Source organism: Gymnogyps californianus, chromosome 5 (assembly GCF_018139145.2).
Source record: "Gymnogyps californianus isolate 813 chromosome 5, ASM1813914v2, whole genome shotgun sequence".
In the NCBI taxonomy this organism is placed as follows: domain Eukaryota; kingdom Metazoa; phylum Chordata; class Aves; order Accipitriformes; family Cathartidae; genus Gymnogyps; species Gymnogyps californianus.
This window is the reverse complement of record NC_059475.1, coordinates 30,658,300-30,675,952: the sequence shown is the minus strand read 5'-3', so window position 1 is coordinate 30,675,952 and position 17,653 is coordinate 30,658,300. Positions and strand designations below refer to the sequence as shown.

The 17,653-nt window shown below is 38.8% G+C and overlaps 1 protein-coding gene across 1 annotated transcript; it reads right to left on the bottom strand.

Moving 5' to 3' along the window:
- Positions 1-7,671: 7,671 nt before the first annotated feature.
- LOC127017266 (photoreceptor outer segment membrane glycoprotein 2) lies at positions 7,672-15,319 on the bottom strand. The gene is made up of 3 exons (XM_050898254.1): positions 14,739-15,319; positions 9,405-9,651; positions 7,672-7,938 (listed from the first exon to the last, which is right to left on the bottom strand). The coding sequence occupies exons 1-3, from the start codon at positions 15,317-15,319 to the stop codon at positions 7,672-7,674; spliced, it is 1,095 nt and encodes a 364-aa protein (XP_050754211.1).
- Positions 15,320-17,653: the final 2,334 nt, after the last annotated feature.

The following is a 17,653-nucleotide window of genomic DNA, read 5'->3' as shown; positions in this document are numbered from 1 at the left end:
CATAGATTATTCAGTTTTTATTTGGAGGCGCTTTGAGACTTCACAGTTCATTTTACAAGAGCATTATAGCAGAGTCTGTCAGTATGGAAAAGGGGAAGAGTTAGTAAATGGCTGGTAAACAATACCAGTTATCCCTGTAGTCCATATCATCATTGTACCAGTTAGTAATGGTGGCACACTTATTTAAAGAAATATTCCACTTGAAACTTGTCCTAGTATTTTACAGATGCAAATTCCTGCAGTGTTTACTTCAATTTGTAAAAGAAGTCTTAAGTACAAAATTTAATATTTAGATGTCCTTAAACTGATTAGTTGAGTGAGTCAGGTTTTATAGCTTCTCAAAGAAGAACTGGCTGTACTGTCTGCCAGATACTTAACCTCCACAAAGGGGAAGTTTGTGGTGTTGGTCTAATGTGCTGTGTGATACATATTTTAAAAAAAAAAAAAAAAAAAGGTGTTTTATTACAGAGCTAAGCAAACAGCCAAGAAATCTTTTACATAGAAACAGCCTGTACTTCTTGCTCCTTTTTATGTTACAAGCTGCTGGCTGTCATCACTTTCTCACTGCTTTGTTGTAGCTTCGGGTACCATTAAGCTTACAGAGTTTGGGTGTTAATGGTGTCGCTCTCTATGCTGATTCTTAGTAAAGCAAATGTTTTTTAAGAACCAATTCCTGAAAAGGTAAAGGTAGATAGATTAAAGTCTACTAGCAAAAATGTTCTGAAGAACATTAGAACAAGCAGCCCATTCATTTGGGGTGGCGGGGGGGGGGGGGGGGAGAGGGGGAAGGGAAGGGAAAAAAGCCACAGCACCATTTCTTGTGTACTAAGAATCTCAAGGTGCAATGTACAAATGTACAAATTTATATAGAGGAGGATTTTGCTCCTCCATCATATGCTTTGCTTCATGGCTGAAATCCACTTTATTTTCTAGACAATATCCTTGAATAATATCCATTGTAAACTAGTCGGATTTGTGATACAACATCTAAGTTTGTTACTTAAGTAATAGGTTAAAAGAATCTGACAAGATCTTCAAAGATACTTTCTTCAAAAATGAAAGTTGTTTCCTTTCTGTGGCACAATCTCTTTTATTTGTTTTTATCTATGCTTTGCAGGTAGGCTAAATTTGGGGTTTGAAACAGAAAACAAATAGATAATAATGAAAATCCACTCCTATACAAGTCTCTCAAACCCAGTTATTTCTAATCCTAGCTACCTTTCTCTAAACTAACATTCAGTATGGTTGAAAGCGTACATGAAAGAGAAGCTGGGTAAAGGAAATGTGCATTGAAGGAGAGCAAGCTGAAATTCAAAGGGATTATATACATTATTTTATGTACTGGTGAGTAAGAGGAGACCAGGTATAAAGTTAAACTTGAAACATTAAAACTGGACCCGAGTTTTCTTTTTATTTCTGCATGACTGTTGTTCATGAGATCAGCGTCAAAAAAAGGAGTACAGTTTGTGCTGTTTAGTTACAAGTTGTCAAACAACTTAGAATCTATCAGACTTAATTTTAGGAGGTTTTTGGGCTTCATGCTTCAGTGAATGAGCCTCAGTGAAACGTGAAGCAGGTAGTGGGGACTGTGGATTTTGTGATCATTTCAAGTCCTTGCTATATCTGTGAAGATCTGTGGTTAGTCTTTTTCAACAGACCGCAGAACCTTATGTCTCCTTCCTCTTAATAGTGCCTGAAATATAATATTAGCCTCTTTGGGTACAAGCATTGAGACACAGTCTAGTGCTTGGAGAGAGGTCATCCTGATGTACCGGAGTTTCTGCTTGAAGGTTATCCTGAATATACCGTGGCAGCCTGAGGAATAATCCACTCCAGATGATAAAAAGCCTCCAATCTTCTTTCATCCCATTTTTCTTTCTGTGAATCATGCTGACCTTTACTAAAAGTGGCAAAACCAATGTATCTCAATCTCATGGTACTGCAGGTGACCTAGGAATATTTATTTTCCCAATTCAGACTTACACAGAACTTTATTGAGCAATTTGATTTACATACTCCAGGCAATCTGCCTCAGTTAATTGACATACAGGAGCAGGACAAGATCATCCATTTAAGTGATGGTTGTCTCATAAATAAGGACTCCACCTGCGTTCCATGAGCTTCACACCTTTATGGTTCTTTGCTGAACTACAGCATACAGCATGCTGAGCCTAAAGTCCTCCCATAGTGGGAAACTGATACAAAGCACATGTGTACCAAATGGTTTGTAAGATTTTAAATACCATGAATCTTGTGTTGTAGAGAACTGTATGATTGTATGCAATTTAAAAAAATCAGTTTGCAGAAGGGAGGTTTCTAGCTTCTAAGGAAATGTGCTGTGTTCATTTTTCTTAATATAAATGAAACTCTAAATGTGCTGTATTTGTATATTTCTTCTTATTTTTTCTTTATGATCGATGTAGAGCAAATGTTTTCAGTGGTAATCAGAAAGCTTGAAAGGAAGAGCATCGTAATTGCAATTTCTACAGTAACCGTCATAGTGCCTTCACCAGAAACCGAACATTAAAATGTTTCAAGTTTTTTTTATGAAGAACTTCATAAAGAAGATAATTTTATGCATAGGTGAGTTCCTTACTCTGGAAGTTGCTGTTGCCAAATGTATAGTTATTAATTCTGACTGGATTAAGCATTAATAACAGATAGGATAAGAAGTGTCCCCCAAATCGTATTTATTTCTGTATCTGAGCAGATGCTCCGGCTTAAAGGCTTGGCTTGCTAATGCCATCTTTGTCTTTATAAATTACGGAGAATTAAAGATGAAGTCTGTGCTGCTACCTGAGTTTGTTTTCTTGATCCAGTGGCCGTAATGTTACATACTTCAGGAAACCCAAACTATTGTGACAGGTGCTGTAAAGCAAGCTAGATATGTAGGGTGCACTTCACTGCCTGAGGAAACTACTACATACAAAGCAAAGAAGAAAGTGTTTATTTAAAAAAGTAAATTTCATCCTGATTACTGTGAAATGAGCTGTCATCTTTTTGTAATGTATCTATATCAATGGGGACTCTGAATGCCTATACAGGATAGAAATGAACAATCTAATGACTAAGTAATTACTGGTACTGGTCAAGACGACGACTGTTCCCTGTGAAATATATGCTGATATTCAGTTAATTTCACAAGCGATCACATCGCTAGCCACTGCTGCAGTTTTTGGCAGCTGGCTGAGAGACAAAGGTTAACTTGCAAATATTGACTAGTCTTTTATGGTAAAATGTTTTCTATTCATATGAAAGGGAATGAGCTGTGTGGGGGCCAGGCAAAATGTGTAGCTGGACAGTTACACCTCTGCTCTTCATGCTAGTGTGTTACAGCAACTACTGCATGAAATTTCTGTGTCTTTACAGAGACGCTCAGGCTGGATGATCATTTTAGTTCACTCTTCCTTCCAAATCTATTTTTCAGAGCAAATTCTTGACAAATCCATCGTACACGGACCTTGACTAGAGAGTTATCGAAAGAGTAAGCTCACAGCTCATGTAATTCTGCAAGCTAAATAGTTGACCTAGAGATATTTTTAAATAGTGCAAAATGTCAGGTTTCGTCTACTTCTACAGTTAAATGTGTTTTGCCATTAGGAAATATTTCCTAAAATACAGAGTAAGATTTCCTCCCTTTTTTTTTTTTTTTAATTATGCTCTTATTTTCTGTTTTACAACCATTTTCATCACGCTGAACCGTTCCTCACTTTTTTTAAAGCATTTTATTTTTTAAAATTTGCATATTCTTAGTCCTCTTGATTCAATTGTTCCTAATGAAACAAATCTACAGAAATAATTTATGTTTTTCTCTGCATTATTTCTGATTATCTTACATCTTTTGGTTATTGAGCAATCTAGAACTGTTTTTCCAAATGTAGATGGACTAAAATTGTGTTGAGGAAGTGATTGCTATCGACTGACGCATGTGGCACTTTGCATACTCATCTGAGAGAAAAAAAAATTGCATTTTTTGAAAATCACATTCTGTTGCAAAGTCTGATTAATTTGCAGTACATGACTGTCTTTCTCCTTGATCTCTCAAGGTACTCCAACTTTCTGTGTTCATTCTTTCCCGGTACCTATCAGTTAATTTTAGTGCTGCTGGTAAGGCTCAGGACACTGTTGTGCTCAGTGTCCTGCAACACCGCCACCACAACAGACTGCGATGCAGAAGTAGTATTTTTGGCTCTCAGAAATGGTTGAAGGAATTATGCATCAGTTAAGTTTAACTCCACACTGAACAAAGTGACTGAAATGAATAAAAGTCAACACATAGGTAAATGCAGTGCAAAGGGAAGAGTTAACATAGTTCTTGTAAAGGGAAGTCTCAGCTTACAAATCTAATTCTTTGGAGTTAATGAATATGATGAGGATGTTGAGCCAGCCAGTAATAAAGTAGATTTCAAAAAACTTTGACTAGAGTCCTCCAACTCACTCATAGAATTAGAAGAAGCTATCATGAGATAAAAAGGAAGATCCGGTTCAGCAACAAAGTAAAAGAATAAATGGTGTATTTTCACAATGGAAGAAGCTTCACAACTGAGACCCACAGAAATCTGGATTTTTTTTCAGCATTTTCAGAAGTGATCTGAAAAAGGGAATTATAAAGTGGCAAATTCTGCTAATGATACAAAGATATTCCGTAAAAAAGCTTATTTTGAATGTTTTCAGGACGCTGTTAGGAAACTTAGTGGCTGGATAATAACAGAAGATTCAGTTTTGGTAAATGAAAATTAATGTAGCTATGCAAAAACTAACATCTTGCAATAGAATAGACTAGACTATTTCAGTTGGAAGGGACCTACAATGATCATCTAGTCCAACTGCCTGACCAATTCAGGGCTGACCAAGTTAAAGCTTGTTATTAAGGGCATTATTCAAATGCCTCTTAAACACTGACAGGCTTGGGGCATCGACCACCTCTGTAGGAAGCCTGTTCCAGTGTTTCACCACCCTCTCGGTAAAGAAATGCTTCCTAATGTCCAGTCTAAACCTCCCCTGGCGCAGCTTTGAACCGTTCCCATGCATCCCATCACTGGATACCAGGGAGAAGAGCTCAGCACCTCCCTCTCCACTTTCCCTCCTCAGGAAGCTGTAGAGAGCAATGAGGTCGCCCCTCAGCCTCCTTTTCTCCAAACTAGACAAGCCCAAAGTCCTTAGCCGCTCCTCACAGGACATTCCTTCCAGCCCTTTCACCAGCTTTGTTGCCCTCCTCTGGATGCATTCAAGGACCTTCACATCCTTCTTAAATTGTGGGGCCCAGAACTGCACACAGTACTCAAGGTGAGGCCGCACCAACGCTGAATACAGCGGGATAATCACCTCTCTTGATGGGCTGTATTTGATGCACCCCAGGATGCGGTTTGCCCTCTTGGCTGCCAGGGCACGCTGCTGACTCATATTGAGCCTGCTGTCAACCAGCACCCCCAGATATATTCATAACAAAGATTTTCTTAGTATTTTTATGGATAGTTCTGTGAAAATGTTATCTCAATGTTCAGAAACAGTCAAAAGGGCAAGCAATGATAGGAATTCTTAGGAGAAGGACAGAAGACCTATTTAGTTCATGATGTCTTCAGCCCTACACGGTGTTGTTCATTTAAAAATAATAAATGGAGGAGAGTGATGAAAATTATCAAAGATGTGAAACAACTTCCATAGAAGAAAAGGTTAAATAGCAACTTCTTCAACCAAGAGAGATTATAATAGAGGATTGTAAAATTGGGAATGACATGGAGGGAATAAATAAGGAATGACCATCAGCTGCATCTTACAGCAAGAATTAGGGGGTACCTGATTAAGTTGTCAGGAAGTCAACAAGCAAAGAGAAGCAGTTTTTCAAACAATGCAGAATTGAATTGTGAGAAATTAAAATCTGAAGGTCATTGTCATAAGTGTTTTGGATATCAAAAACATGAATGGGTTTAAAAAAATACTATGCAAATTCATAGAAAAAAATGTCCACTGAGATTTATTAAAACACAGTGATACAAATACCCTCTTTGTCATAGCAAGTCCCAGACTGCTGTTTCCTGGAAGTTAGGAGGCTTTGTCAGAGAAAGAACTATTTTCTAATGGTCTTGCCTCTTATGTGCCTTTTGCAAAACATCTGCTACAGGCTACTACTGCAGACAGACCCCATCTGTCCATTTTTATTTTTAACAAACTTAAGTATAGGCCTAAAATTTTAAGCAGTGAAGCAATTGCATTTGAAATTATGATCATGCATATAGCCTGCTTGAATTACAGTATGGATTTTTACATCACACACTTTATTTACAATATATTCTTACAGCAGAATTCTTGCTTATTCTAGTGTTATAGAAGACAATGTTGTTTAGACAGGTAAAGGAATTTTTACTGTTAACAGTAAATTTTTACAGTTAACGCACAATTTCAAAAGCAGGAATAGTTCTGCTTTGAATATCCCAGTGATATAACTTCTTTTACTTGATTATACACAAAGAATGCACAAGCTGTCCAAAGTTATATTCAAACAATCTATTATTCACAACAGTAACAAGTAAAATATTTTCTTTTGTCTTTTATCCTCTATTCTGTATCGGTATGTTTTTCCTGCTTACTATTAACGATGAATTACAGTCATAGGGCATCCTGTAACTACAAGTGTCTTGGGTGTAGAAGGCTTTCACTCCATGCATTGACAAAGTTCCTGAGCGCTGTAGTAGAAATGTGATGGGAGATCTGTCAGTCTATCTTTGCCTTCATTGGTTCCAAATAATCCCTTATCTTCCAGCCCCTGGATCTATGTAAGTACTTTCAAAATTAGGAGCTTTTAAGCATCTAGGATTGTCAGTATTTGTTTTATGGGAAGTATCTGCTTATTTTTAAACTTGTGCTATCACACGCTACTCGGAATTTTAAATATCCCAGCATGAGCTGTCAATTAGTTTTCTTGAGCAGTGAACTCCTTTCAGCAGTAGCCATTGACTTTCAGGGAGGTATGGCAGCTGGCTTTCTCTAAACTATGGAGGAGGAAAAATGAAGAGATACTTCAGACTATTTTTTGGGGGGAAAAAAGTTAAATACATTATCCTAACTTTTATTGCCTTCAACTCAATTTCACCTAGCTAGTAGGTTCTTTTAGAAGGGCTGCAATATATGTATAATTGGGCTAAAATTTCCCCTATCCTAACTTGGACTAACAGAGTTTTCATTTCACAGTTTTTGTCTTTTTTTAAAGAATTTTTTTATCCGGTGTAATAATTTCTTTTGGGATTTCCCTGCTGCTGGGGTTTCTATAGATGTAATGACAGTAATGACAAACTTTGTTGGTACATAGTAGACCAGTCTGTATCTTAGTAGATGTAGACCCATCCTATCTGGAACATTTGCTTGTGCATAATGATTATTCCAACGTATTCAGACCATGACAGAAGTATGTAAGCAAGGGAGAGAAAGTGGGGAAAATTCCAAAAGTTTGTTTTGTGCAGTGTTGAAAATCAGGGGTTTCACAAGAATGAGTAAAAATACATCCAGCCAAAGAAGTCTCAGCATTTTTGGAGCTGTCACCAGTCTGTGGTTTGTTCAATTGCATTATTAGTTTTCCTACCTTTTTTTTTTTTCCCCACTGGTGAAAAACCTGGTAACTGTAAGACTGTAATATCTCAAAGCTACACTTGTGATGTCATTTCTTTGAAGACTTGCCTAGCTAGCTGCTGGGATAGATTTTGTTATAACATTGGTTTTGCCACAGTCTGTGTTTCGAACATCAATGTTGGGGTCGTTCATGCCTGAGACAGTGGAGATCTGGTTGGCTTTGCCAAGGTTCTTAATGATATTGATGTTGTATTTGGCAGTTTCCACAAAGCTGTTTTCTAGTAACCAACCATCTGATTCACCCTCCAAATCTCCTAGCAGAAGGACATTCTTCATTGCTGTTTGTAGGTACCGGACACCAATAAGTACACAGAGCTGTAAGAGACAGTTAATGGTTAAAGAGAAAGTTTAAATTACAGCCTCAATCCTACCACTAAGTCAGCTGACTTGTGTATTTACAGGCCTAATAATTAATATTGAGTAAAGCAGACAAATTCTTTATCCCAGCAATATATCTAACCACGCTCCCAATTAATTACATTTTTAGAAAGAAAAATACCAGGGAGAGATTGATTGATTCTCGCTCCTTTCTTCAGGTAGCATTCCCACTTGCACGTTATTAGCACATAAATACCTAGAATTGCTCGGGAACTCTGCAGCCTCAGAGACTACGACTAATTGATATAGAATGGATGATCAATTAATGGAACCATCAGTCACTGGGGAAAAAAAAATTAAATTGTAGTCTGTTAACTTCCGTGGATTTTTTTTCCACTGACCTTGATTAAATCGATATTTCCTCCAAGGAGTTTAATCATTCATATGTAAGCCATATGTGTCCTACATGCCAATGCATTAAAATTAAGAAGGATGGCCTATAGTAGAGGCTCAAGTATAAGTTTAGGAAAAAGCCCTGCTTTCATAGTTCTGTTGGAATTGAGATCAGCATGGCCAGCTTGTCAATATTTAAGGGAGCAAAGAGAGCCGGCTCACAGCTTTTTCGTGTGCTGCCAAAAGCCTGTTGTTTCTGGCACCACCACCCCATCTAGCACTGCTTGAGGACTGTTGTGAATGATTTTAATTATAGTGCTAATATTTACGCAATAGAGCAATAATCAGAAAACTAAAACTTATTTTAAAAGGAAGAAAACTGTATTTTATGGTCTGTGCCATTGGGGGGTCCTTTACCTGTGGATGACAACATCCAGACAACTTTCTTCACAGACGCCAGCAGAAAGACTGCATCTTTGCAGGCGTATATGCTTGCCTGTGATATGCTTATTTTGATTGCGTAATAAGCAGTCTAACCTACATCTAAAAAGGTATGCCATGTTTGCAACTACTGTCTATATGGTGAAGCTATGGAGGAGGCTTTGAGATACTAATACTTATGCTCAATTTTTACTATAAATAAAATTAATGTATTCAGCCAAAGGCCTGCTCACATTTTGTATATTCTTTGTTAAAACTGACTTAAAACAATCCTCAGAACTTCTCACCTAATTTCCTTGCAGTTGCGTCACTGCATGTATCATCCTGTATCTGATCCCATAAATGCTTCAGGGAAGGGAACATGCCATAGTCTATTGAAAAAGCTCTGTAAATATAGAGAATTATATACATCATTTCTAATAGTTCTTATCTTCAATGAGATTTGTTTCTGCTCTGGGGACTTTGAGAAAGTTGTCTGTACTAAAGGAAGCCCTGCAGCATTCTTGAAGTCCTTGTGGGCTTTATGTTAGATACTGAGGCACTTCTTGTATGTTACACCGTAGTTGTTTCCCATCCTAGAGAGCAGGAAGACTGATTAATCTGACACAGACCATTTTTATGACACTTACCTCAAACAACCAAATAAGCAATGCTGCAATACCAATGGATCTCATAATAGCTGTGTAGTAATCCAGCAGGGCCTCTCTGCACCCCTTCACCCAGATATTGAGCTCCTCTGTCAGAAAATCGTAGTTGTAGTGAGCACTGTTGTTCGTCAGCTGGTACTGGATACAGGGCCGCGGGGAGCTTGGGTTGCAGCAGCTGAAGGGTACTCCGTCCACCAAGAACTTTCCATCAACGTTGCTCTTTAGACGGCTGCAACAGGACAGAAAGTTTGGGCATTACAAATCCGGTATCAGCAGCAGATTGTGTCTGTGATTTTTATAAAAGGATATAACGCAAGTCTGCTGCGATGTAGCCTCTCCAATGTAACAAAAGGAAAATGGGAATATATTTCCAACTGGAAAAGTTGCTTACTGCAGGAAAACTAAATTTTTCATTTGCTGTATTTCTTAAGTGTGGTATCAGCACAGTATCTCACGTGGTTCTTGGTACTGTGCATGCAAGACGTGGATTCAATGTTCATGGAGATGTTGCCTTTTTAGGTATCTTTGCACTGAAATACTAAAGACAATTTCTGAACTTGTTTATCTTGGTGGAACTCTAATGGAAGTTATGGCCCTAGAAATCCTGTGTTTCACTACTTGTGGATTGATTTTCAACACAAGCATTCCTTAAGAGAGAACCTAGTAAAAGAACAACTTTGCACGCCACAGGAACCACTGGAAATTGTCCGCTGGCTTCTCATCATTGTACCCATGTGCGATGGCTGGTTCGGCACATGTTTTGAGACTAATTCACAAGGGAGTTTCTACTTCTTGTAAGTACACTTTTTGTAACTTTTGAAACTCTTTGTATTTATTGCTAAAAATTATTCCTTTCCCTCCCCTATAAGATCAGCAGAAAAACAAGTGGAAAAAGAAGGAAGATAAAGAAATAGGAGGGAGAAAAAAACCATAGGATGGAAAGAGAACACAGTCTCAGATTAATCAAGAGTTTCTGGAATAGTTAAATGAATCCTTGACATCCATTTTCCTTGTATGACCTGCTCTTTAGCTAGTGTGTCCTTGTGAGGACTGCTGTTTCCAAGCAGGCTCTTCAGAGAAAGAGATTTTCCAGAAATTGGAGAGTATATAAGATGTTGAGAGATGCTCTCACACTTTGGGGAAGTAGCCTCTAAGCATATATCTATTTTCATGCTCATTGCAAAAGGCTTATTTCCTGAGACAGCCCCCCAGGTGAGAACCATGGCCTGTTTTAATGAAGCCCATGCCCTTTGTTAGGGAGCCAGAATACATGAAAGACAACTTTCTCTTAGATATCCAGCTTTCACCATTTGCTAATAGTAGAATTTTTAGTATTTTCCAAAACTTATCCTCATTTATTAACGTTTACAAATCATATTTTCCTGTTCCACTACACATGATCTAAATCAAAGGGAAGGAAGTCATCACAAGGAGCTCATCAGGTGAACAGAAGAAGCAGAAACTCTGTGGTCCAGTGTTCTTCCGGCATTTGGGGACTAAATGTATCCTTCAAAAGAAACATAAGCTGCTAGGAAGCTCAGTATTTGTGGCTGTGCTGGGATGGCAGAATTATTGCTGTGGGCCTGCTAAACACAACCTCCTTCCCTTTTTTCTTTTTTCGGGTGGTGGTGTGTTTTGTTTTGTTTAACATTCTGTCAAAAATACCTTCCTCAAAGATCTTTCCAAGTAAGTCAAGAAGTTCATCTGCCATTTCCCACCTAGGAGTGGGTTAGGCATGAATTCCTCGCCATTTTAAAGTCTAGCTCTTCACTTTGTGGCCATCATATTCCTGGTAATGGCAACAGAACAAAACCAATGCAAAAGAACCCAAATAATCCACTGAAACCAGACTTAAGTGTGCACACAGAGTAACAGGCATAGGCAAAACCACTCACTGGGAGGGAAACAAGACAGGGAGCCAGAGAGGTACAAAACAGAAGGCTCAAATGCGGGAGGAGAAAAGAAACCTCACAGAGGGAGGAGAGGAAGGCCGGCACATTGTGAAAGGGAAGCTTTTACCTAGGCCAGCAAAATGCCCTGCACATTTCAGTGACATGACCCAAATATAGTACAGCATCTAAAATGGTTAAAATACAATCTCTTAAACGAGGTCTTAAGCTTTTCTTTTGATCCCAAGCATCAATTATTTTTTTTTCTTCCTGCCACATGTTATAAAGAGGAATCTTCTTTCTACTGCCAACAATAGCAGTTTCCAGACTTGGGTTATATCCCCCTGCCATCATGTTTCCTCTACTAGTGGCAAATTAAAGAATGATGTATCTTGGTACTGTTAGAAGGGAAGACCTCAGTAACAGAGCTGAGGGAGTGACACATTCACTGCTATTTGTTGTTGCAATTCAAAGTTGTTATGGTATTGTAAAGCAAAACTTGCTTTCGAGACTATAAAAAGATATTTACCCAACCAAAGCAATGATAGGATTGTACCGCTGTAACCTACCATTCCCATTGATTCTCTCCATTTCTTGTCACGTTGTGGTGTTGGCCATGGAGGTATAGAAGAGAGGGGAGGGAAGAGGATTATGAAGGAAGGTGAAAAGTTCAGTTTTGCAAAGGTTACATGCGAGTTGACAGTATGTCAATTCTCACCTGCTTTGCCTCTTAATCTACCAAGTTCTAATTGACATATAGTACCAGATGAAACCAAGAAAAATGTTTGGTTCCTTCTCCATCCTTTCTGAACATTACCAGCTGGACTTTGCTTCCAACAATTTCATATCCAATGTTTCGCTACCAGATTTTTGGAAATCATAGTATAATTTGGTTATACAGCACCAACTTAGATTCTAGTAATCAAGGTGGAATTATCCAATTTATACACAGTAAAAGAAATTCTGCAGTGTAATTACTTCCCTCACACACTTTTCACTGGCATCTTCTGCCTACACGGGGCAAAAATTAACTGACTGTGTATTTTCAAAATAATGGCAGAGCACAGGTGACCCTGCAGAAGAAAATGGAGTTTAGCTAAGACCCTGGGTAAAACATTACTGTTTCTGCCTGTCTCACAGAAATAAAAGGCAGTATATTTTACTTTTGTCCTCACAATAAGATACTACTCTTAAGTTCCTGTGAACCATCTTTGTTGTCGTGTCACTTTTCAGTGTAGAACCAGGATTTAAAGTACCTCTTGGGTCAGTCTGCTTTGTGTCACTGTCGCTTTCCAACTTCTGTCTCGAGCACACTTGTTCTAAAGCTTGTTTTATTTCCACAGCCAACTGCCTTACTGTCGTGGTTTAACCCTAGCTGGCAACTAAGCACCACACAGCAGCTCACTCGCTCCCCCCCGGTGGGATCAGGGAGACAATCGGAAGAGTAAAGTGAGAAAACTCATGGGCTGAGATAAAGACAGGTTAATAAGTAAAGCAAAAGCCACGCACACAAGCAAAGCAAAACAAGGAATTCATTCACTGCTTCCCAGCAGCAGGCAGGTGTTCAGCCATCTCCAGGAAAGCAGGGCTCCATCACGCGTAATGGTTACTTGGGAAGACAAATACCATCACTCCGAATGTCCCCCCTTCCTTCTTCTTCCCCCCAGCTTTATATGCTGAGCATGACGTCATATGGTATGGGATATCCTTTTGGTCAGTTGGGGTCAGCTGTCCCAGCTGTGTCCCCTCCCAGCTTCTTGTGCACCCCCAGCCTACTCACTGGTGGGGTGGGGTGAGGAGCAGAAAAGGCCTTGACTCTGTGTAAGCACTGCTCAGCAACAATGAAAACATCTCTGTATTATCAACACTGTTTCAGCACAAATCCAAAACATAGCCCCATACTAGCTACTATGGAAAAAGTTAACTCTATCCCAGCCAAAACCAGCACACTTACACATGTTGACACCCTCTTGACTGTATTCTCCTAGGTCCTGTCCTCTGGTGTATTTGCAGCTCTGTATATATGCCTTGCTATGATGGCAGTTTCAAGTTGCAAATTCTGTGAAAATAAGATCTTTGGCCTCCCTTCCTCTGGCTTTATTGTCACTGATTTTTGAGTTCAACAAAACAGAACACTTGACAAATGCCAGTCAAGCTTTTTGTGTTTGTCTTTCCCAGGAATATATAGCTACTACGCTTTCGTCAGTGAAGGCTTTTTTTCAGCTTTAGAAGAATTATTACATATTGGATTGTCTACTTTTAAAATTTTTTTATTGTTACCCTTTCTATTTTCTGCAAGAATTACCAGACATTCCTTTTTGAGTATATAAATTCACAACTACTACATCATGTGAAGCACCAACGAAAAAAAAATTTCAAGAGTTTTTCTCCTCCTTTTTTATGCAGTGTACATTGTGTTGGCAGTTTCTCACATGTGGACATATAGATTTGAACCTGGATTTGCAAATTCTAATACCTTGAAGGAGAAAGATCTTTCAGTGTTTAGGATTGACTGTGCAATGTATTGATAGCACAATCCTTTTTTTCTTTCCATTATCAGCTTACTATAATTGAAATGTTGAGGTAGCTAATTCACCACATTAAAAAAGGAAAGATACATCTTTGCTTTGCTTAGCATCCCTAAAAAGTTAGCAAACAGCAACTCTTGATTGTGCATGTATGTCCTGGTTTTGGCTGGGACAGAGTTAACTCTCTTCTTAGTAGCTGGTACAGTGCTGTGTTTTGGATTTAGTGTGAGAATACTGTTGATAACACGCTGATGTTTTAGTTGTTGCTAAGTAGCGCTTATCTTAAGCCAAGGACTTTTCAGTTTCCCATGCTCTGCCAGCAAGCAGGTGTGCAAGGAGCTGGGAGGGAGCATAGCCGGGGCAGCTGACCTGAACTAGCCAAAGGGGTATTCCATACCATGGAACATCATGCCCAGTATATAAACTGGGGGGAGTTGGCTGGGAGGCCCGGATTGTGGCTCTGGCATCGGTCAGCAGGTGGTGAGCAATTGCATTGTGCAGCACTGGGGTTTTTTTCCCTTTTTTTCCATCTTCTTTTTTTTGTTATATTCCTTTTCATTACTATTATTATTATTATATTTCATTATTATTATTGTTAGTATTATATTTTACTTTAGTTATTAAACTGTTCTTATCTCAACCTACGAGTTCTACCTTCTTTCCTGATTCTCCTCCCCATCCCACTGGGAGTGGCGGGGGAGCGAGGGAGTGGCTGCGTGGTGCTTGGCTGCTGACTGGGGTTAAATCACGACAGTGTGGTTAGCATATTTTGTGAGTAACGTGGTCATTCTGCCATTTTTTGATTGAGAGACAAAGGTCCGGTAAAAACTAGTATCTACTTTGCCTTCTTGAATGAGTTTTTCTCCTAGAATTTTTTGTTATGACTAGTAAATACTTACTCCACAACTTCCTTGGAAGCCATATTCAGATAACGAGCAGATACCCACTGAATTTCAAACCAGTCTCTAAAGCCATTGTTTCCACAGCATTGGAATCCAATTTGTAACATATCCACTGTTTTCTTTAAGAAACATCGTCCAGGTATGTCCGTGTCCTTATAGAACTTAATAGCATCCCTCAGTCCCAGATAGAGAGACTCTTCCAGCTCGTTCCTCATGGTATAGCACATGAGAGCACCCACCAGGATGCAGAAGGTAAAACAGGAGGTACATACGATGTATGGGAGCATAACAAGCTTCCATCGAGAGAACTTGTTGGCATCTGAGCAGTCATAGCAGATTTTGCCACCCAGAAAGTTGATGATACATGCTATGACCCCGACAGAGATCAGCATGTTGGGGACAGAGTTAACGTCCCCTTTTGCCATCACTTCATTGCGCTTCTTGATCTCTATTTTCAGAAAGAGGCCAAGACTGAAGAGAATGATCCCACTCACTACAGAAATCCAGTTGAGGATCCATAAGATCTGAGCCAATTTGTCCCTCTTAGTTTTGGTGAATTTTACTTTGAGGACAGCCATGGTCAGATCAGTGTTAGGAAAAGAAGCGTAGGTCAAGGAAAGCTCGTAAGCTGATTAGGAGCATGTATCCAAGGCATGCAGTAGAAATCTGAAGAAGAGAGAGAGAGATTACTGTCTGTTTGACTAGGTATTTATAGAGACTACAGAAAACTTCCTGTACAGCCTCATGCACTCTGAGTCCTGCCAAGGGGGTGCTCCAGTGAAATTTATTGGTTAAATTTCATACAATGCAAATCCCTTAAAAAAAAAAAAATTCTAAGGACCGACTAAAGCAATTAAAAACAAGTGAACAGTAGAACCAATGAACTCTGGATTCCTATGGATTTTTGTCAAGAGCAATTTTCTGTGCAGATTTTCTGATGTCTAGAAGTGAGCTGATCTGCTGCCTTTCCCTCCAGAAGACTCATGGTGCCTTTACCTTCTACTTGTTGCCTGTATTTTCTTGACGATTCTAGGAGTTTATCGTTCTTAGATTACTGTGTCATGGTCAGATTTGCGTTCAAAGGTTGAACAAGCAGGACGAACAAGCAGGACAAACAAGCAGATATATACAGCATAATCACATAAGCCTTTTTTCCATATGGAGAAAAACGTGAAAATAGCACCAGAAACACAGTATTCTATGGGTATTTTAGGTCATTTCATCGATTATGTGCAGTAAAACATGATTTTGCTAGCAAAAAGCAGTTTTATTCCTACACTCATACTACTAAGATACGATCACTCTGGCAAAAACTGCAGGGGGAACTGACTGTGGTTATCCACAGATACAAAATGTTCAACAAATAGTTAAACTATCAATGACTGTGTTGGTTTTCTAGAAAATGTTATCAAAATCTTATTAACTTTTAAGTGCTCTGACCGAAATATATTAATTACTGCTGAACAAACCATCCTCCACCACATTTTTCCACTTGATCTGGCATAAAAGCACTACCATTTTTATGTGAAGTAACCTGTAGACTGGTTTTCTTTCTGAGTCCCCCATATTCCAGTGAGAATCCTAAACTTTATTCCTGGTTGCACTTTCTGCAATAACCTTGACTTCTTCACCACCCATTGGAACTGCTTCCATTCTCCTGTCTGAAGAAAACTCTGCAGTCCAAGGGACACCACAATATATTTTTGAAGGGGAACCATTTGAAAATGGCAGGAAACTACTTATGTGTTTAGTAATTTATATCTTGCATATTTTATTAGCTTGTTTTTGGTACACCTACTCTTATGTTATTAACAGTCCTTTAATAACTTTCCCATGTGATCTACAGACTCTTTTATTTTTCTCTCCAAAGATCACAATGATGGGCATAAAATATATTCAGAGAGACTCCCCCCCACCCCGAGTTTCAAATCTATATATTTCAGAGTTTCACAGCTGAAGGAGGACTTCTGTGTTTCAAGGTCTGTCTTCTTTTCCCCAGCTATCAGTGGATCTAAGAAAAGATACCATCTTTCTCAGCACTTTTAATCTTGCTTCCCCGCAACACAACTAACAACAACTCCTTTGCACCTCTCCAGTTATATCACAATCACAGGTAGAAAGCAGCTAATGACATCCAAGATCTAAAACCTGTTAGAGCTGGAGACAATGTGTTTTCAGTGTACGATGTGGATGTAGAACTATGCTGCACTACCTCAGGATCAAACCATGAATTTTTACCCTTCTTCAGTGCTTCCAATGCTTTGTGATTGCCTTTCCTCAACACGTGCAAGATATGTGGAGTTCTTTCTTTCTTTCCTCCCCAGAAAACCTGCTCTCAGCATAGTCTTGTACTAATTCAGTAATTTTCATTAGAGTGATTCTATACTGTAAAACTATGTATTTATATGATTATGCAGTCATCTAATTCCACTAATACAATGGCATTTATACACAGTAAAACATAATCCTGTAACTTTGGGGAAACAGAGAAGTATAAGCAGCATTATTCTTGTATAATATTTTTTAAGCCAGTGGACTCTACTACTTAGCTTCATCTGAATAAAACTGGTATCAGCTAAAACAGCATGAAAACCACCTGCAGACAAGCTGTACAGAAGTAGGGCTACACCTACCCACTAAAGGATCCACAGCTGCAACGAAGCTTAACATTGGGTAAGCAGATTGTTGTAGAGTACAGTTTAAAAAGGTAATTGTATCCCAGCATCTTCATCTGTATATGTCAGAAGGAATCAATTCTATTTGTACAGGCGAGGAATAGGTTGTTCCATTCATATTAAGATATGGTTAGATATCTTCATGCATTTGAATATTAAAACATTTTAATGCCTGTGAGATGTAATTCATTCATGTTGCATTTATTTTCTCCTGCATTTACAGAGGAAACTAATTCC